General features: G+C 35.5%; 1 protein-coding gene and 1 long non-coding RNA gene across 14 annotated transcripts in view; one reads left to right on the top strand and one right to left on the bottom strand.

The window, feature by feature from the left end:
* The window catches only part of LOC139975557 (uncharacterized), a 466508-nt gene that overhangs the window by 349060 nt on the left and 96386 nt on the right, over positions 1-21062 (top strand). The window lies entirely within an intron of this gene.
* LOC139975553 (uncharacterized) lies at positions 1522-19337 on the bottom strand. 11 transcript variants are annotated; one of them, XR_011795765.1, is made up of 6 exons: positions 18557-19337; positions 10319-10438; positions 10003-10202; positions 9165-9300; positions 8300-8385; positions 1522-7970 (listed from the first exon to the last, which is right to left on the bottom strand). XR_011795765.1 is itself a non-coding variant. In XM_071983570.1 (5 exons), exons 1-4 carry the CDS (start codon positions 18706-18708, stop codon positions 9167-9169), a joined length of 606 nt encoding a protein of 201 aa, XP_071839671.1. In that variant the 5' UTR covers positions 18709-19337; the 3' UTR covers positions 1522-7970; positions 9165-9166. The 11 variants fall into 11 exon arrangements, 1 of the variants encoding a protein (XP_071839671.1); XR_011795764.1 differs by having other exon boundaries at positions 8300-8389; XR_011795770.1 differs by lacking the exon at positions 18557-19337 and adding an exon at positions 10660-11588 and having other exon boundaries at positions 8300-8389.

Below are 21062 nucleotides of genomic sequence, written 5' to 3' on the forward strand. Positions count from 1 at the left end.
AAAGAGACTTTGAAGAGAAAAAAACGTGAGTATTATCATTATAAACCCAATAATTAGTGCAAAAGACTAGAGTGATTTATATAAATATTCATTGTGTACGTAGGAATGTTGAAAGGATTTCCCGTAGGAGTAGATGACTCAACACCACAACGGCATGACCTTCAGTTTTTCAAGTGCTGAAACTGACGTTTTGGACATTTGACAAAAAATTATTTTCGCTTCCTTATTGATGTGTTTGTTAGTGATGTTATGATTCCTTTATCGTGATTCTTTAAAAGGATGAAATACCCGTATGCAGATTAAATTATCATGGTATCACGTGACAACATGTCAGTGACCATGGCCGCAATTTACAGTATTACAATAAGAAATATCGATTTAAAAAAAAATAGTGTTCCTTGAAATAGTAGTGGTGTTACAGATCAAATAATCCTTTATAACGTAAACTGAAGAAGATTAATTTTCATACGCATGCTGTTCTCTATCTAGATCGTTTTTAGGTAAATACCGACATCATCATCTTTATCGTAAAGATCTTGTGTTACTGACCTAATTCAGAGATGACGTCGTTATTGGCATATCACTACAGGGAGTTGTTAGAGAATGAAGACATAGATGTTCACGTGATATTGTATTGTGCATCTACTTACTTTCTTCTTACTTTTTTCTTACTTAAACGTATATTCAGATCATGCAAATGAATGTTAAAGAAAGTCTTAACGTATGTTCTATGGTAGGTACATATAAAAAACATTGGACATACAAATTATATGTGTTATATCAAAAGTTAACTCCATTCAAACGCCTTGTATTAAAGTATCCTGAATATAAGTTATGTCATAAAAATGCTCTCACGATGTAGATTTTCTTTCGATTCGATTGTGAACCATTGGACTTTATAACAAACGACATGCTTGCTTTCACAGTATAAACAGAGTAGGTGTTCAACGCTTATAAATGCATGCATGCATATATATATATATATATATATATATATATATATATATATATATATATATATATACATATATACACATATATACACATATATACACATATATGTATATATATACCACATGTATCAACATTACATGAGTTGTAATGTATATTACATGATTTACCTTCGCCTACCACCATGCATGCAATAATGCCAGAAAGATGTATTAAATACAACTTTAAAAATCTCGATTCATTATTTATTGGTTGCACTGATTTGTATCGTTGATGTGATATTTCTATATCCATAGTAACCAATACATTGTATATCCCCTGAGTAGGCGTCACTTTCGGTATCCAATACAGTGAGTTCAATGGAAGCATGGCTTTCCTTAATATCGTATTTCCAATGAGTTGGGATTTCAGTCCAGGAGAGTCTAACTTCACTCACATTATTGGTACAACGAAATACTGCATTCCTAACATCACTAAAGTCAATAGTTGAAGGTGTCGCTGTGACAGAGAACAAAGGGAGAAGCAGTACAGGTCCGAAGAAGCAAGATCCTTGATAACTCTGAAGGTGCTGGTAATTGTTGAGAGACATTGCAGACAAAAACACTATTGTTAAATGATGAGTTGAAGTCCGATGATAATGATAGAGTCTTGAAGGGGTGCGGGTGAGAGGATACTGTCCTGGTTGAGATGTTAGTGACGACTTCAATTCCATTTCTGATGTAAGTTGACATTATTACCGGTGGGTCTCCTTCCTCTGAAGTACAATTCATCTCGATGTCACTCTGTACCGAATCCTCAAATATGAATCGAGATGGATATGATGACGTACACGTAGGATTAACATTATCATCTATCCGAGTAAAACCCACGATTTTAGCAGATAATTTATTTTCATTTCTACATTCAAACAGTGTGCCGTTTATTTCATTCGTTAATTTTGTTATTGTAAACAAACTAGTTGTTGAATTAATCACTTCAAAGTGATAGGTGGTAGCAAACTCATTTTGCAATTGCGAATCTTCAACTATTTTGTTAATTATAGTATCACTGCTTATATAATTAACTTCTATCGAGCTGCTTGTCTCCTGTTCACAGTAAATTTCTACAGTACTTCCATAAGGAAAGAACACATCATAGTTACCCGCCCTAAATTTTGCATAGTAAATCGTCTCTTCGGAAGCAAGAACAGTCAAGAAGGCGAAGATTACTATCAATGTAAATGTTGCCTCTGTATTCATTTTAAAGCTGCGAAATGTGCAGGTTATAAGAACAATGTTTGGCTCGGACAAGAATCCCATATAAATTATAGCTTGACAAATTTCAATCGAACTTCCCTCTATTGAGGATTCAATTCACAAAAGTGAAATCTAATGCCTTGTCGTTAAAATCCTTCAGAAATTACCCAGTATAGCTTATAGAATTATTCCAATTCATAAATTATGAAAACTAGAATTAACTACAAACTAGAATTAACTCCAATGAGATGAGTCCTTTGTACCTTCAGGTCCATACATGCCTTACTTATATACGTCATCTGTCCATCAGACACAAATTAGTCGAATGTCAACTCGTTCAACATTTTTCCATCCGATATTTGAATAAATATATAATTGTACTTGCAGGCTTCGGCTTTTCAACTCGTGACTCCATCAGGAAAGAAATGCTCCGTCCAGACACTTTCGATGGAATGCCTGGATTCGTTTATCGTGAGGGATATATATTCATTTGCCATGGTTTTTGATTGAATGAGAGCCCTATTTACGAAAGTCTCAAAGCATATACAGTGAATGACAAAACGCATATGGTGACCGAGTCATTTTTGCATAGTAGTATAGTAATGGGAAATATATTGTCACCCCTCTCCCGGTCGCGAATATTTTTTTCCCAAACTGAACTGACACTGAAATTATTTCCTCGATTCTGATTGGCTCTCAGCGAGCACGTGATATACTTTACTATTCAACATGGATCCCTCCATACTCTGTCGATATCAGTATGGTCAACACGAAAATATTCAAGAAATTCACATTAGCAACTTTCCGAAACTTTATTATCATAATTTCAAAATGTATTCAGTCAATGAATCATGATAGGCCTATTCGAATATGCAGTGGCCATGAAGACGGCGAGCGAGTGTGTGCTAGGCAGTGAGTGTACACAAAAAAGGCATTTGTCGATATGTCTGTGTCCTTTGAATATAGCCTTATAACCTATACGTACGGAAACCTATCGGCTCGCTGAGAGCCAAACAGAATCGAGGAAATAATTTCAGTGTCAGTTCAGTTTGGGAAAAAAATATTCGCCTCTCGGTCGGCATGACATCTTAGCACCTCCACAAGTGGTATAAGTACGCCATTAGTTGATATAAAACATATCTGCATAAAACATATATCATTCTGCATAACCATTAACTTTACTAGCTAACATAAGCCCACTTTACATCTCAATAAAACACAGGTTGGACCTTTTTGAATCTTGAGTACAACTACAATGCTGATATTTTTATATGCTTTGCAATATTTTCAGGGATTCCATTCCATATCTGAATTATCATTCTCTTGTTTCAAATCTTGTATTGTGTAGCTAAACATAAGTGTGAATCGGCTTATGCACTTCTTTCTCTGTGGGAATCACAGCGGTCTCTCTTTATTTTTGTCCATTCAAACTAGAATATGGGAAACGAATGCGAAATTACAACATTTTTCAGGAACAATTTACAAGTGGTAATTTTCATATCCCTTCAGCGCTTTGATCTGTGCCTGCGTTATACGTCTCTGAAAACATGGAAATTACAACCGGGACAATTGAAAGCAAAATAAGTACTGAACCCTGGTACCAGCGTTTGTTGGAGATACTTGTACACATACTGAAAGAACCTTTAAAACGCACTGGTATTTGAAATGCAATCTAATTTATTATTTGCTTATCGACAAACATCTATAAATATCGACAAATGTATTTTAATAAGCATGGCAAATACATGGTGATACACCCACCTTAAACACCCAGTCTGTCACGCCATACATTGGACATATCAATGAAATGCCAACGCGTTCAATAAAACAAACAAAAAACTACTTGTGTGAGCGCTGTCCAACTACAGAACACTAATCCAGCTCATTTCGAAGGTCGCCATGTCTAATTTTCGAATAACTGATTCAGCAGTCTGAACGAGGAAGGGACATCAACAATGACGACTTATACACAATGCAAAACCGGTTTATCTCTGAAAATGATCGTTCTGCATTTTGCACACTATTTCTTGAAAAACGTCACAAATCTGGCAATAACCGTTTTGACGAGAGGTTCTTTAGCTGCAAAGTAGTAAATTATAAAATTTCCATTTTAAACACTTGATACCAAGTACTAGTTTGCAAATTTCGCATAGTTTTCAAATTCTGTACCGCTTAGTGCATCTGTTCACAACGGTGATGTACAGATAATTAAAGTTTGGTAATGTGATGTACCTTCTACGCTTAGGTAGATTTTCATTAACTAATGATACTCATTAATGTCACATGCAAAATAATTTTCCGTGATTGGCTATAGGTAAACTGAAAAAGAAGTTAGTAGTACAAACTGTAGACTCACTACTATGTTTAACTCGTGTTTTTATAACATGTGCCCGATGGAGACGTAGAAAAATAACAACATTAATGACAACAACAATGATATTGATGATCAACGTCAAACATATTGCTAGACTGGTTGCAAAGTAAGAAATTGGTGACTAATGGATTGTGCTGTTGATGAGATGACTATGTATCCATAGTAACCAACATATTGCATATACATTGAATAGGCAGTATACGTAATATTATGAGTTATTGTGAGAAATTGTTCGTGTTAATATCATAGTTCTAGTTCACTTAGTACATTATTGCAACACCTTATTTCTGACATAACTGAACTTGATTCTGGATAGAGTTAATGCGACAGAGAATAAAGGGAGAAGTATAATAGGCTAACTTATATCAAATGATTTCGGAACAGACGGTGTGTCAAAGACGAAGATGAAAAAAGAATAAATAGGATCTATCATACAAATAAACCCTATCATGTGTGGCTCATAATAACAAATACTTTAAGTCTTTAGCTGTAATGACTAGATAAAAGGTTATTTAATGCATTTCGTATCATGACGTACATGAGCTGATTATATTAATTACATTTTTTTTTATCACTAGTCTTGTGTTATGTTAAGAAATGTTAGTTTCTTCGGAAACGTCGGTTAAATTTCCAGGTTGTGACCGTGCGGAATTATGGAACTTTTAAACTGGTGATGTTAAATCGACAAACGGAGTCATGATACCACATGCAACATTTCTATTTCGAGTTCACCCACGTTATTCTATTGACCGAGGTGTTTACGTATGCATATTAGCAAAAGACGTTTCAGTCTTTTCAATATGTTAAGGAAGATGTTAAAACGAAGGGAACAAATAGAAAGCTTGATTTCAGTGATTATTTCTCCATAGTTTATTTTTGTTGAATTCAATGCATCATAGACTTTGTGCTCGTATGAATTATTGAACGCAATATATTTGTTTAGTAGCGTTTTGATCCTAAAATCAAGTGTTCAACTTCAATCTTGGTCTTGCTCTAAATGAAGAGTTGACAATAATGTACATTATTTACTTGACATGACATTTCTTTCAGTTCAAACTTCCTGGTCAAATTGTCTTTCAGTGTTGATGTTTATGTTTAAATTTGTAACGACTCAAGCAAACACTTCAAAGACTGGTCTGGGTAAGAGTTGTACTTGCTTTAATGTAGCATTGCTAAATTAGTTTCAGGAAATGCTTTTCACGATAAAATAATCGAAACTGAAAATGTACATACTTTAAAGGCATTTAGTATACGCACAAAGCCTACGTGTAATCAGAACATAATAGTTGTGGTTGCTTTGTGATTTACTTTCCATGAAAAGATGACATCAGACAAACTGTTAGACATGACATGTCATAGTTCATGGAATAACTTTTTCTGTGTTGAGAGTATTCATCATTCAGGGATAATCTCAACAACCAATGCACAAATTTTGTTATTAGCATAATCAGAACAGGGAGGAGTTGAACAAAGAAGAGATTAATGATCACCTTACTTTCTACAGTGGATATACTTATTTCTATCATAAACGTAAATTAAAATCAAGCGAGGATTAGAAAAGCAAGTGTTGACTTATGTACTACTGTAGATACATGTACAAATTATTGAGCATATTACATATAGCGATCATGTTTGTGATGGCGAAAGTAAACTACATGAGTACGCCGTGTATAAAAGTATGCATATTCTGAGTTATCCACATATCATCTCAACACTCCTAATGTCGAGATTTTCTTTCGATTTGACTTTGCAACAAACGACAGGGTCACTTCACAGTATTACCTGATTAGGTGTTCAACGCTCATTAGTGTGTAATGCTTGGTAACTGATGTTAGCAAGAAATGCTTTTCCATGAAAAAAAAACGACGCTGTGTTAATCTATTTTGTAGCAAATTTATCAACATCATATGAGTTGTGGAGTGTATTACATGATTTCCCTTCACGTACTGTGTAACAAAGCCAGGACGTTTATATATAATATAAATAATATTTTATTTATATGTAGTAGCCAAGTCATATATTGCAATTCATTACTATATATTATATACTATGTATCATTCAGTCTGGCAGTCGGCCGCGCGTGGCAGTTCGCATTTGCCTAGTTCCAACAAAAGGAACCGAGGGGAAATTAAGTAGTTGTTGTCATGTTTCAACGGGTCATAACAAAAGGAGCGAAATCGTCAAGTTAAATTATGCCACACAGGCTCTCCTCACCGAGCATGGTGGCGCTGACAAACGGACTATAGCATCCAGAGTTAATCACAGCAATGGTCACCCCCGCAGTATACATCGCAGATGTGTTATTTGTTACCTTCAGGACAACTCGTCCACATATTGGTATTTAGGTATAGGAATGTAACAGCTTCCATTCCTATTTTATTTCTATCTCGATTAGAGTGTTCACATTTTCTGTATATATTAGGTGACATGAATTTCTTAAAAGTATGCATCAATGATCAGTTTGGAACCAAATGCTTTGTTAAACACATGTTATCTTAGTTTAACTGCGCTCGAATCGTTTGCTGTATTTATAAGTAGTATTCTGTTGTAAGACGCCGTTCAGCTTCCTAACACAAATATCGCGTTGAAGGAACGGATGTATTCAGACTTATACCACCAAAGTGGAATGTATTTTGTTTTGATGAAAAATTATACAAACGTACACCTTCAGTGATTGACTGTTTTCTGGGGTAAAGATAACTTGACAATTAGTTCTATGAGTACAGTATTCCTCATAATTACACACACACACAACACATGTAACGAATCAAATACAAACATTAACGATGAAGAATTACCTTTGAGAGTAACGAATACTCATTAATAACATCATAATACTGTTCATCGTCTTGTAAAGGTTCACAGGGAGAGAGATAATTACCACTGTCATATGTAACTGAAGATGAATTTATGTTCACATAGTTCTCTGTTTGAAGAATTCCCGGTAAAACGTCTACGGAAGCATCATCCACTTGAATTGTATCCTTGTTTTTTTAGAAATTTGTCACATAAACGCGACTGTGAAGAAACACAACAGCAACACAAGTAACAACCATGATGATGATCACCAAGGTCAAATAAATTGCTAGTTTGGTTACTTGGAAAGACAGTGGTGAATATGTTATAAGTGCTGTTAATGCGATTACTCTCTCTTTATAGTTTTCGATGATGCTTTAAATAAACCGTGGACAAATGAACACAGGTATTTTGGTTACATCAACTGCAATCCTATTTTGTGCAATACGTTGTTATAAATTCTTTCATTTCCATTTTAGCTACTTTAACCAACAAGGAAGCTAAGAAATTTACTTATCTTGTCTTGAGGTGTACGGTAAGACCACATTCTTCTTAGCTTTCCTTTCCGAATCTTTCAAAGTAATGTTAAAAGTCAGGTTGGCTGTTGGATCAGTCTAAAAAAAGTAAATTAACTTTGAAAATTACTAAAACAATATGCATACAGCTGATCCTACCGTAATATTTGAAAGGTCATCAGCATGAAAAAATTAATAAAACAAACCTGTGTCTCATGACACTATAATCATTTAGGATCATTGTTATGAGTTTTATACCATTTAAAATTTGTCTAAAGCATTTAAAATTTGTAAAAGACAGGAAAGGGAAAGAAGGGGGTGGGTGGAGAAAAGGGAGGGATGGAGGAGCGTAGGGCATATGGTGACAGTGATACTGTACTTCTGAAGTTCAATTCAGTTAATAAAGTATCTTATCTGAGGACACTTACCTGAACTTCTTAAAATGGAGTTGATGCTTGCTGACCAACTTGCAGCACTGAACAAACAAGAAATCTGTCATTTACTGTGTAGGATTCTTTCTAACAAAAAAGATATTAAATGAAAAGTGAAAACAGTAGCATTACAGAAATCATATTCTCGGTCTCAAAACTCAACAAGCAATGACAAAATGTACAGCAATAGTACAGCAATATATTCATGATTGCAATACACATGCTATTACTACAATAACGTACAGGATCATAACAACAGAACAGCGATTTGTAACTAAATTATCAATACTTATCAAGCAACAAAATGCAGTAGCACATCCCGATACTTCCTGTTCACAACACACAGACATGAATACAGTGGTGTCAAGGGCCAGTTAAGGCTGCAGTAGTCCCCCTTTTGAAGATTTCATATTTCCCCACTTATTAAGAACAAGAGCATCAATGATGCAGTATCTCAATACTGGAAGTTCTAATTTCGATTCCTAATTTCATATCTTTGCTCTGTCTCTACAATTATCAATATCAATCATGGTACAACAAATATAGAACTAGCATTTACACTACTTTGCCACGAAGTCTCTGCAGGTTACACTTCATCCTGTGAGTGTTGCCTTTGGCGTCATTGCCTGTTTGTCGTTGCAAGGTTTAGTAATGTCATAGAATATTTGAGAACTTGTTTTTTATGTGGTATCCTTCATCTTGGGTCAGTCTCTTGGGTTGGACTTTTTGGTCATATAGTTTGACGTCAATGACAACGACCAAAATAGAAGTGGCGAACAACTCGACCATATTCTAGATGCCCGCCTAATTAAGAAAGCTAGGCCTATCGACCTATGTTACTGTAGACTGTAGTGGTGACTACCATCAAAACTGTGTCCACTTCCAAGTAGCGTTCAAACGATTATGCATAACAGAAAATAGATGTCTCAGAGCATTCAGTGTTTTCTCTGTATGTATGTCTGCATGTATTAAGCCCAGCACACAGACACTCTGAATCTCTGTCAAAGAAGATAGAGAGAATATTAAAACAGTTGGTGTGATTAAAGTCTGCAACAGATTGTCAAGCCGTCTAAACATTCACACCTGATTAGATAATGGATTTACCATCAGTATATCTACTGTATAAGAGACATGTACTATGTATGCTGTTTCTAACTATTTGTCTGCATGTTATCTACAGGTTTTTAATCATTTCACCTAACATAGAAATTTCAACCAACATTTTATAGCAATAAACATTGCTTCTTTGTGCGACTTTTGTAGACTACTGAAGATGCAATTGTGATACTAACTGTATATTTTTGTTAGTGTTGCTACAGCAAATGGCAAAGTAATCCATATCAGAAGGCTTGGTGTTTACAATTCCCAAAGAATCAAGGGCCAATTATAGTGTATAATTTGTGAAAAGTTAGCAAAGAGAAATAGAAGATGTTGCACATAGAAGGCATGTCCTACACATGTGGTAAAACTATTCAAAACATGGTGAAAAGCAACAAGTCATGGTAATTGTCATACAAGGAATGCATTTTACATGAAACATAAAAGGTAATGAAAGACAACCGTTTATAGAATGAGCAAAGCTTCTGAAAATATACACCTTTGGTAACAAACATATGTATGTACTTGTTGTAAACTTATTATTAAAGTAGCAAGATAAGAACAAAATTCCATATATTCCCTAGAGTATTTAGACTTTTTACCTGGAATACCTATGGTAGCATGTAAGAGAGACCATGTAGATATGGAAATGACAGAGTAAGTCTGATATGACAGGAACGAACTGATGGCATCAACTACTACAGCAATCTTTGAGGATGATGAGGCCCTTGGTGTGGACCAGACCCCCGAGAAGAGATCTTCATCTGAATTAACTCTCAAAGTGTCATCTCCAGAAACATTCCTTCAGAATAGCATTGAAGCAAAAAAAAAAATTCAAACATTTCACTTACTGGTGATTGTTAAAACTTCATGAATGCAAAGGTTACGATTATCATCGAACTTTTTTGTGTCACTTACCATCCAAGGTGGTTTGTCCAGTAGTCATGAACAACTACTTTGCTGAAGGCTTCAGGTTGAAAGAATTTCTTTACTTCATCTGGGTCAACTTCGGATATTATAACGTGAATTTCATCCACTCTGTAATGACAACAATAGTCTTGCTGTCATTTTAGTAAGTAGTTCATTTTTACGTCTTTACTGTACTAAACACCGCCGCACGTCTCGTTACTAGAACTCGGAAGTATGATCACATTACCCCTACCATGATCGAACTCCGCTGGCTCCCGATACGTGAACGAATCAATTAGAAACTACTTCTGATGGTTTCCAAATGTATGCACAATGTAGGATCAAGTTACCTCACCACCAACTGGTTTCAGCTCCGACCATCATCCACACGCTCACTTCGCTCTAATTCATCGCTGATGTTACTCATCCCTAGAGTGAAAACACAGACTTACGGCTTGAGAACGTTTGCATTCAGTGCACCGTGCATATGGAACTCACTTCCAGAACATGTAAAAATGTGCAATACTGTGAACGGTTTAAAATCAGCTCTCAAAACGTATCTTTTCACCAAAGGATATATGTTATAATTGGTATTATTTTGTTAAGTGCTACGAGAATTATTACATAGTTTGTTTGGCGCTATATAAACATTATGTATTATTATTAGTAATACATCATGTACTGTACTTGTGTCTGTATCAGGTTTCAATCTCAACCCTGCTACATTGGCTATTGTCATTTACAGAAAATGTCAACACAAATGGTAAAAAAACTCTTTTACTTAATTTCTTACAGCCTGGACAAGATTTAACCATAGCAGCAGGGTTAATAAGCTAGAAATGAACATTTGACTATTTACTGATTCACACATCTAAAGCAGGATTCTCATAAAACATATATATGCGAGGTTGTTGCCAAGTATACAGATTTTCGATTGTTCACCAAGAATCTTGCATACAAACACAGTATATAGTGGTATCACTTTTAAGTGTCAATGGTTCACAAAGACTATCGTTAAATCTTGCAGTATGATCAGACATACTTTGATAGTGATTTGTTCAATAAAGTAGGATAGTACTGTACTCTTTCTGTAATTCATATGCAATGTGTGAGGAGCGTAGTTTAGTATACCATTTATAGTTAGCTTGATAACTTTACAAGGTTTCTTTTGCGATATTAGACTAAGTAGTACAGTACTGTACTAGCAAGGCTGCACAGGGATTTATCCCTATACTTGGCCTTTGACACACTGCAACGCCATTGTTATCAACTGCTCACTTTCACTTGATCATACGTAAATGTACGGATTTATCCCTATACACGACCTTTGACACACTGCAACGCCATTGTTATCAACTGCTCACTTTCACTTGATTATAACATACGTAAATGTACTGTTCTCAATTATTGCTTAGACTTTGAGAAAGGTGCTGGTACTATCATGCTATATTACAAATTCTATGAAAAAATTGTTATTAGGATTTTAAAACGTGTCCTATGGAAGAACATCTCAACCTTTGGTTTGAAATGTTTGAAAGTTGACCTGAGGGTTACAATTCATTGACATTTTTCGTGCAAAGAGAGTGCTACAGTAAGTCTTGTCAATTTGTCTGGTGGTGAGGAGGATGGGGGGGGGGGTTGCCTTTGTCACTGCCCGAGGGGACACACTGTCTTTTCGTTGCCCCAGAGCCCAGATTACTGTCAGTCACCAAAAGGCATTTTACCTTTGAATGCAAGTTGCTTTTATGTGCAGTAGAAAAATTGTACTTTCATTATTTGGATTTTTACTTCAAAACTGCAGTTAAAGTAAACATGAATTTCCTTTCTGAAAAAAATATCAGCACAAGTTTGTACTTTATACTCCGGTCCCAACTAATGTTATCAGAAACAAGATTAGATATTATTTTACTGTAAAACTTGTGTGATGTTGTTCCAATTTATGCAGCAAAAGTTATGCAATAAATTACCGTGGCTTGAACCCACAATGTTCTATTTGGCGATCAATCCTCCAAAAGCTGCTCTAAAGAACTAACATATGTACCTTGGAAATCAAAAGCATCTACTCTAGGACATGTCATATATTATGTACAAGTTTCCTATGTTAAAAATTCCTCATTTAACATTTGTGATGAAAGCAACAAGTCAATAGTACATAGTTTCTAAGACAACAATGACAGCTTCCTACCATAAGTATATTTCTATTCAGATATGAAAAAGGGCTGATGTTATGATTTTTGTTTCAATTTGCATATAATAACATATAGCATATATATTATCGGCTATTATAGGCGTTCTTATACATTATACGACTTGTAACCGTCATTGCGGAAGCCCATTGTCAATTTTTTCCATCAATGTCACAATCGCTGGTTGCGCATGTTGTTTATGAGATAAACCAATGTCTGGAAAGTTTCAAATTGTCAGTATTCCACAACATACTGAAGGAGTTGATGTGTTAATGTGTAGTGTTGTACATTTTCACAATTGGCCTCCCTTAGTTAGTTCCATATTGCCCCCCCCCCCCTCAATAGAGCACCATACATAGAGACAGGGTTCCTCTCAGAGAAGTTTTATGAACAGGATGTGAGTTATCCTGACAGGTTCCCTCCTGTTACCAAGCTTTACCCCGGGCAGGTCCAATTTATTGTATCCCTAGAAGCCAATTTTCAAACTTTACTGAAGCACCCTAAATGTGGTGTCATGTTAAAGCTGAATTATTCAAGTTTCAGATTTTTATATATTTTTTTAATTTGTTGCCTATTCAAACAATTACAGCCAGCTAATTTGCATGAATTCAAATTGCAGTGTGACGTACGGGACATTTGGAATCCTATTTCCCTGCCGGCAATATGAGCTAATTGAATTTAAGTTATGTGGGACATAATACACCCTTCCTTCCAAAAGTTTTGACATATTATGTTTGGGAGTTCATCAATAAAATATGCTAATTAGCTAGTGTCCAAATACCGATGTCCCGTACTTCACAATTTTCAGCACCCTTTTTCAAGTCTTGATATGGAGGAACAACTTTTTTTATGTGATATTCTATAAAATTGTAATTATGAACATTGCCCAACAAAATCCATCCCCAAAAAATGGAAATAATATTCACTGCAAATCTAAATATCAAATTAAAAAATGTGACGTACAGAACAAAATGTGACGTACGGGACATAGTGTGGGGGAAACCCTGTATTTATACATAATAAACATGCATGGGCTCCAATGGTGACTTCTACTGGAACCTTCCAATGCTTAAAAATTTAGTTTGTTGAAAGGCGGTAGTTGCAACTTATAATCCCTGCATGCCTGAAGAGCATATCATGGCACCAAATAAACTATTGTCTGATGACCACCAACAGCCCAGCTGTTGTTCAATAAACTATCGGGAAGTCAATTGTGTGTGTGTGTGGGAGTTACTTGTTGGAAAATGGTATGCCGCTTACTTTTAGAGGTACTGTACGAGTACTGGTATATTGGTATAGCCTCTCGGGTAAATGAAGCAAATGGGAAGGTGGAGCTAAGCTTCCTCGAGCAAGGACAAATTGGCAAGAACATCAGCAGTGTCAAGTCGGACATCCAAACAGTCATCACAAGAGCTATATTCTACAAGTTGCAGGAAGCGCCAACTCCGATATCAGCTTCCAGATCATCAACATTAACATTGAATGAGGACGACTTCAAGAATGTGGAGTTTGCATTTAAACATTACGTAGGTCTTTTGTGTAGTGTGACTACCATGACTGTGCAACAATGTTCTTGTGTCCTGAACTTAGATAATAGACATTGAGACTTTTAGTTACAAGTGTAGAGTTTCGCTCGCCCAAGTTTTGCAGAGGACAATCACTCATGAGTTTGTTCAATAACCAGTATTAGGTCTATAGAGTTTTCTTTGTTGTACTAGTTTCATAGATAGACATAACGTGGACGTTGCTGTGGATATTTTGGTATGATTTGAATGGGATGGATCATATTTCAACTTCAGGGTCAATAGTGGGGAATATGATACAGTGTTGTACAGTATATACCAAAACAGTTTTGCACCAACACTTTGCATCTTGAATCATTTGTGGTCTAACTAAGCTAGAATTGATGTTATGGGAATTTGATGTAAGTGTAGAGTAGATTAATACTTTACGCACTCCATGTTTATGAAGTGGAATGATCTCACAAGTACAGTCACTGCTCTTTTCCGTATCCCCGAAAGAAGAAAATATGGCATGCAATTACCAATGACATTGTTCTGGCATATCCAAATTAATGTTTTTATGTAGAAATCACCTTTTCATGGTATATTCAGGAATACAAATATGAGTTTTCATAGTCAATTTGTATATGGACAAATTGTCCCGTACGTCACATGTCCCATACGTCACAGGACATTTTCATTTGTGTAATCACTGTACTGAAACCGCTTCATATTTTTTTCTAATATGTTACAGCTGAGCCCTTGGAAGGTTATGCTATTCACTAGTTATAACAGCGTGATCACTGCACTCCTAATTTCAGAGGGGTTTCAGCTTTGCTCTAAATAGTAAAAAAAAAAAAAAATATTTGTGGTCCCGTACGTCACACATTTTAATTAGGATGGGACCTAATTAAAGCAAGTGTCGGAAATCTTTATGAGTTTGTAATAAAGTAGCAGCAATAAAATATATGAAAACCTGAAAAAGTTTCTGGAAAATAGATTTTTTTTATAACTTTTAGACACATTTAAGTCTCTGAAATGTCCAGTACGTCACAGTGCAAATAACTTGGACCTGCCCACCCCTTAGAGAATGGTGTCTTTGAGCCAGGTAAAGTAATCCTGAGTTAACTGTTTGTTTTTGATTGGTTACTTCTCAGGCAATGCATATGTGTTCTTTTTCTCACTGTTTCTAAGAAGATCAGTATTAGTGAGCAAGTGAGAATGTTGGGGAACAAGTGCTGCCATTTTCCATGGTTTCATTACTTCATTATTTGTGCTACTTTGGAGGAGTCGTGATTATCAGTGAGATGAGTTCTAGAAGTTGAGTTTCAAGTATTGCTTTAATTTACATCCTTGTGTGAGAAGTTGAATAATTTGTGAGTTAATTGACTCTGTATTTAAATTGCTAAACAGTATTTTGGTCAATTAATTAAATTGCCATTATTTAAAGTCTAATATACCCTTCCTGAAAATGAGGGCTGTCATGTGCTATACTGCATTGCACTGTATATTGTGTAGGATAAGGCTGTGGTACAGTATCTTAAGTAATATATTGACTTATAAGAATTGTTAATTGAATTGTTAACATTAGTACTTTGAGAGGTTAGTTCTAGGTTTTTGAGTGTAAATTAGAGGCTAATGGTTGAGATAACCACGGTAATTGCCTATTATGGGTACATATGTGTCTATGCATTAAAGTTTGTAGTGTTCAGTTTGAGGGCGATCTCAAAGTGTTAAACGAAGTGTGTACCTTTAAGGTTAGGTTGACAGTATTGTAGACCTTAACAGAGTTTTACTCTATTCATATTTTCTGTAAGTGATCTATGTTGAGTTAGATATACAGTAGGCTGGTATTTGTGTCTGGGCAGTGCAGTGGGAAGAATTACTTCTTTAATTGTATTTTAATTGTTCTTTATTTTCTTGATTGTTACTGTAAATATTTGTGTCAGGATTTCAACACAGCTTGTTACTTTTTACATAGCCGCAGTTTGGTGTCTACTTGTATTGTGGTGTTAATATAGCTAGTACAACTGTTTTTATCATCATAATATCATTGCAGGTTCCCGATGGTTCAGAGGGTCGTATACGAGAAGCGTCGCCCTTGCCGAATGCCCAGATCTGGCTTTATATCTGGTTTAATCTGGCCAGATCAAGTTTTATCTGGCCATATAAAGACAGATATAACTGGATATAAAATTAATAGAGATATGCAGATAAAGTTTTATCTGACCATATAAAACCAGATATAACTGGATATAGAGTCAATCCAGATATGCAGATACAGTTTAATCTGGCCATATAAAGCCAGATATAACTGGATATACATTTAAGACGGTATGCTCTTACATAGTGTATTTTCATAGAGATTTACATTGTCCTATATTGTGGTACTGCACATGCATATATATTTCAATGGTCAGTAAAGCACTTACAGTACACTCTAAGTCAAGGGGGGGGGGGGGTTAACTTTTAGTAGACTACTTGTTCTATCTGAAAAAAAGGATGTCTCAGAGGGTAATTAAGTGTGAAGCCTGCTTGTGAACAAATGATATAGATGTGTATTGTTTGTTACTCTGGGAGTGAGATATGAAAGGGAGTGTACACATGGCAGGAGTAGAGAGCAGAAGGAAGTTTAATAGAAAGGATTGGTACATTAAGAAAAGGTGATGGAGATTCGTAAATGATAACCTATTAATGTCAGGACATTGGCAAAGGATTCTATAGTGAACTGAACAGTCAGAAGTAAGGAAGAATGGAAACATTTGAAACATGGAAACAATTGGAATGGATGGAAACAAGGAACGTATTTTGGGACTGAACTTCGATACAAAATGGAACATATATCGCCCTTCTGGAACTAATTTATTAAAGCAAATATATTAAATGAAATAATAGCACAACGCAATTTAGCATCAACATCTACAGGACCACAGAAGAATAGAGAACTCAACTTTCAAGTATTATTTTTAAGTGTACTAGTGGTACCGCGCAATGCCAGTTTATTTAATGTGTAAAAGTAAGTTGGCCTGACGTTTCGATCCTAGCAGGATCTTCTTTAAGTGCTAAATGACAAGTTATTTAAGTAAGTAGTATGATTTACCTGGGTCCAAAATTGGAATGTACATGTATTAAATATCAGTTTGCAAATCCTTCCTCTTTCAATCGCAACATTATCGTTCTCATACTTTGACATGTTTAGAAATTATTTATCGTTTTTAAGGTAACTTCTTAAGGCTACCAGACAATCCTTTTAACTATTTAATTACAGAGTGTGCAAGGAAGCATATTGTATATTTTGTTATTCATGTTTAATTTTATCTTGTTTAGGGACTGCTCCATTACTGCTCCGTTATTGCTCAATTACTACTCCATTACTGCTCCGTTATTGCTCCATTACTGCTCCGTTATTGCTCCATTACTGTTTTGTATGCTGCCAGTTCATCTTGGTTCGCGCGTGTCGTGTTGTGGAATATACTGCAGCTAAACAACTTGGACAGTTTTCTGTTGTCATTTGCTTGGCTTGTCCCACCCAAGGTCGCCCCTCCAGGCCCCCAAATAGTGCTTTACAACACTACTAGTACTGTATTGCAATGCACAGCCCTGAACAAATCACCGTAATATTAAACGGTACGCTACAGTACATGGACTGTATTTTGGTACAGCTGACAGCTTGTCACATGAACAAATGTTATGCCAAACTTGCGGTTAAATTCCTCTACTCTTTTTCATCCCAAAACAAGAAATCTTATGAGTAAATCATACAATGGCACTTCTCACGCAGCATAGAACAATATAGATGAGAGCTTGAGCAAGAACAGCAAACTTCCAGTCATTCCTCAATATAACATGTTTACTCAGATATTATTACTTTTACCATCTTCATTTCTATCAGTATGGCCATTCTTCCTATACATGTATAGCATTTCTACAAACATGTGATCTTAGTACTTACTTATCAGTAATGACTGACCTTTTCATCTGAGCTAATAACTTTATATCTGTATTGTGACATTACTAGACATTTATAACAGGCCTACTTTACAAACTGAAACATTCCACTATAGTTTTGTTGGACTGCTGTGTAAACAAACATGAGATGCACTGTGCACTATGGGTCGCCGAGTGTTTCGTGCAATGAACATTGTGCATATGTGCATATTCTATTACACTAAGCCTAACCTTGAGTGATATTTGAAGCTGTTTTAAGTAGTTGATGATAAATGACATTTTCCGTACTTTACAAAACTGAGGAGGAAACATTTTTCAATGCTCTTTGGAAATTTGCGATCTGGATATAGCCTAGGCCTAATTGAATGAAAAATTTCAGTATATTAATATAAAAGCAATAAACTTAGTCTAGAAATGATAGCGAAAGGCCAGGGAAATCTCTAGCCGAATGAGGCTAGGCCTAACGTATGTCAATAGTATGGCCATGTTTATACCATGGGTAATTTAGGCCTAGCTTACATAAATAAATCATTAAATTCCATGGTTTATATCATCGAATTATTACTGTCACCGGTTCCGCGAAACTGAAAATATTGACGTTGAGACCATACCTTGCAATAAGACGAATGAATTTGCATCCTGGTTTGATAAATAAGGTAATAGCAAGGAAGTCATCATGTATAATTCTTAGTGTGTGTTGATATCCGAACTGATTGAGGCTAGAGAACAATAACTGCGACCGATAGTCGCGATCATTAAGCATTACCAGCGACAGTATGGTAAACCGTTTTAAATATTTACCTCATTGTACTTAAGTAGAATTAATTCCAAATTAGTAGAATAAACTTAGAATTAAGTGAAATTAATTGCACTTAAGTAGAATTGTAGTTTACTTAAGCTTAATTGAATTCCACTTAAGTAAAAAAACAACTTTCTTTTAAGCTAATGGTATGTGCTGTACACACTGTGCATGTATGTACTGGTTGACATTCATTTTGTAGTAGAGTCTTTTAATAAATAAATTAAACCAGAAGCAGACAAGTACATTGCAAATAATTTATTAATATGACTTCAAAATCTGCACAGTATTGAATTGAATGACCTTGAAGTACAATACCAGGCTCACAACATGTGGAACATCAACACAGGCAAAAACGTTTTTTTTTGTGTGTAAAAATCCCAAACTTTGAGGATTTTTCATTTGGCAAAATAAGGCAAAACAACCTCCTAAAATTTATTGTACAAGCAGGGTGGTACTATAACTCTTCCAGAAAAAAATATTCCGATTTTTTCAACATGACGCATTTTGAGTTATTGGCTGTCAAAGAAGACCTCTTTCTTTCATCGGAGCAACTTAACAACTTCATTAATTAATATTGAGTTAGAACCCTATAATTTATTTAGTTGTAAGAACTTTATACTTATAATTCTAGTATAAAATCCTGACAGCTCTAACATGGTTACTTTAGTAAACAATTTGCATCAAAACTCCTTCCTCATACTCATACAGCATGAAATAGCACTTTAGAGCTGCACAACTTGCAAATATATTATAGGGGAGCCATGTAATCATTATTTTGTATTGTTTGTACTAGACATAATAACCTCTGAAGGAATCAAATACCCAGAAGCAATGGTTAAGGAGCAATTTATCACTATTTATCACATTTTTTAGTGAAAATCACAAATATCAAATATTTTGACACATATATTGACCTGACTCCCAAAGACAATTTTTTGGTAGCCTAATTTTTTATATTCCTGTTCTATGGGATAGACTCTATAGGCATTTTTAATCGAAAGGTAGAATGTTTACTTGCTGAGAAATGAGACCTCAAAAGTCAAGGAAATGCCAAAATGCCACGGTGGCGACAAATTGCGGAATTTCAAAGTGTGATTCGGCCAATTGTGAAGCATTGCAACTAAAATTTTCAGAATATGCTTATTTCATGGTGTTACAATCATACAATGAATTTTGGAATTTTTAAAACATGTCGAACTACAACATACTCCAAAATTTTGATATGGAATAACCCAATTGCATTTTACTTAAGTAAAAGCAATTCTACTTAGGCCTATATGAAATACAATATAGCTTAGGTGAAATTGAATGATCGGCCGTCAACGCTTTGCATGTTGCAGTATTACAACATGGCTGCCGATTCTAATTCTACTGATTTTTCTGGTCAACAATGTGATCGAAATCTCTCAAGTATCACAAGCACAGTACAAAATGTAGTCTTGCAGTTAATGAAAGGGAACAATGGCTTCCCGGACCTCAAAAATGGACTTCGGTCACGTCAAGAAACATTTGTCAGCATCAGCGATGGGTTGCATGCAACAAGTACACAAGAAGTGAATGAGTCCATCAGCATCCTCGTAAATTATATTCAACAAATTCGATTGCATGCTACAGAATTCGCAGCAGCCATGGAATTTTAATGTTGGAAATTCAGCAGAGAAGAGCTATTGGAACTACGAAGCTGCTCGCATTCGACCAGAAAAGGGTACAATTCGAGTGAAATTTAGTCCAAGCTGCACTAGTTAGTATGATTGACTACTAAGTTATAGTACCGTATTAGAAATTCATTAGTTCTTAGCCTTTCTATATATATCATTGTTGGTTCTGAATTTAAGTTTCTATGTTATACCAGCCTCATTTGCAGATTATTTAATTTACAAGCCTCTAAAAATAATATTCTTTTTCCTTTGTCATCCTCTACGATGTATATTGTTATCATACATTGATCAGCCATATTGTAGTTGAAACATGCACCTCGATTGAAATGTCGGGCTCAAATTCTCAGCGACTTGAAGTAATCAAGGGCATAATAATGTGTGGACTCTGTTGTTTCGACAACACCAACGTCATCGTTGTGCGGAGAATTGGGTGGTCTGGGGGCAATGTTTACATGGGTACCATTCCTAGTGGTACTACTACCACTGCTGCTACTGCTACTACTACTACTACTACCACCACCACCACCACTTCCATCACCACTACCACCACTACCACCACTACCACAACTACCACCACAACCACCACAAACACCGCTACCACCACTCTCACCATTACCAACACCACTTCCACCTTAACCACCACTACCACTACTACCA

The sequence above is a fragment of the Apostichopus japonicus genome, chromosome 11 (genome assembly GCF_037975245.1).
Source record: "Apostichopus japonicus isolate 1M-3 chromosome 11, ASM3797524v1, whole genome shotgun sequence".
In the NCBI taxonomy this organism is placed as follows: domain Eukaryota; kingdom Metazoa; phylum Echinodermata; class Holothuroidea; order Aspidochirotida; family Stichopodidae; genus Apostichopus; species Apostichopus japonicus.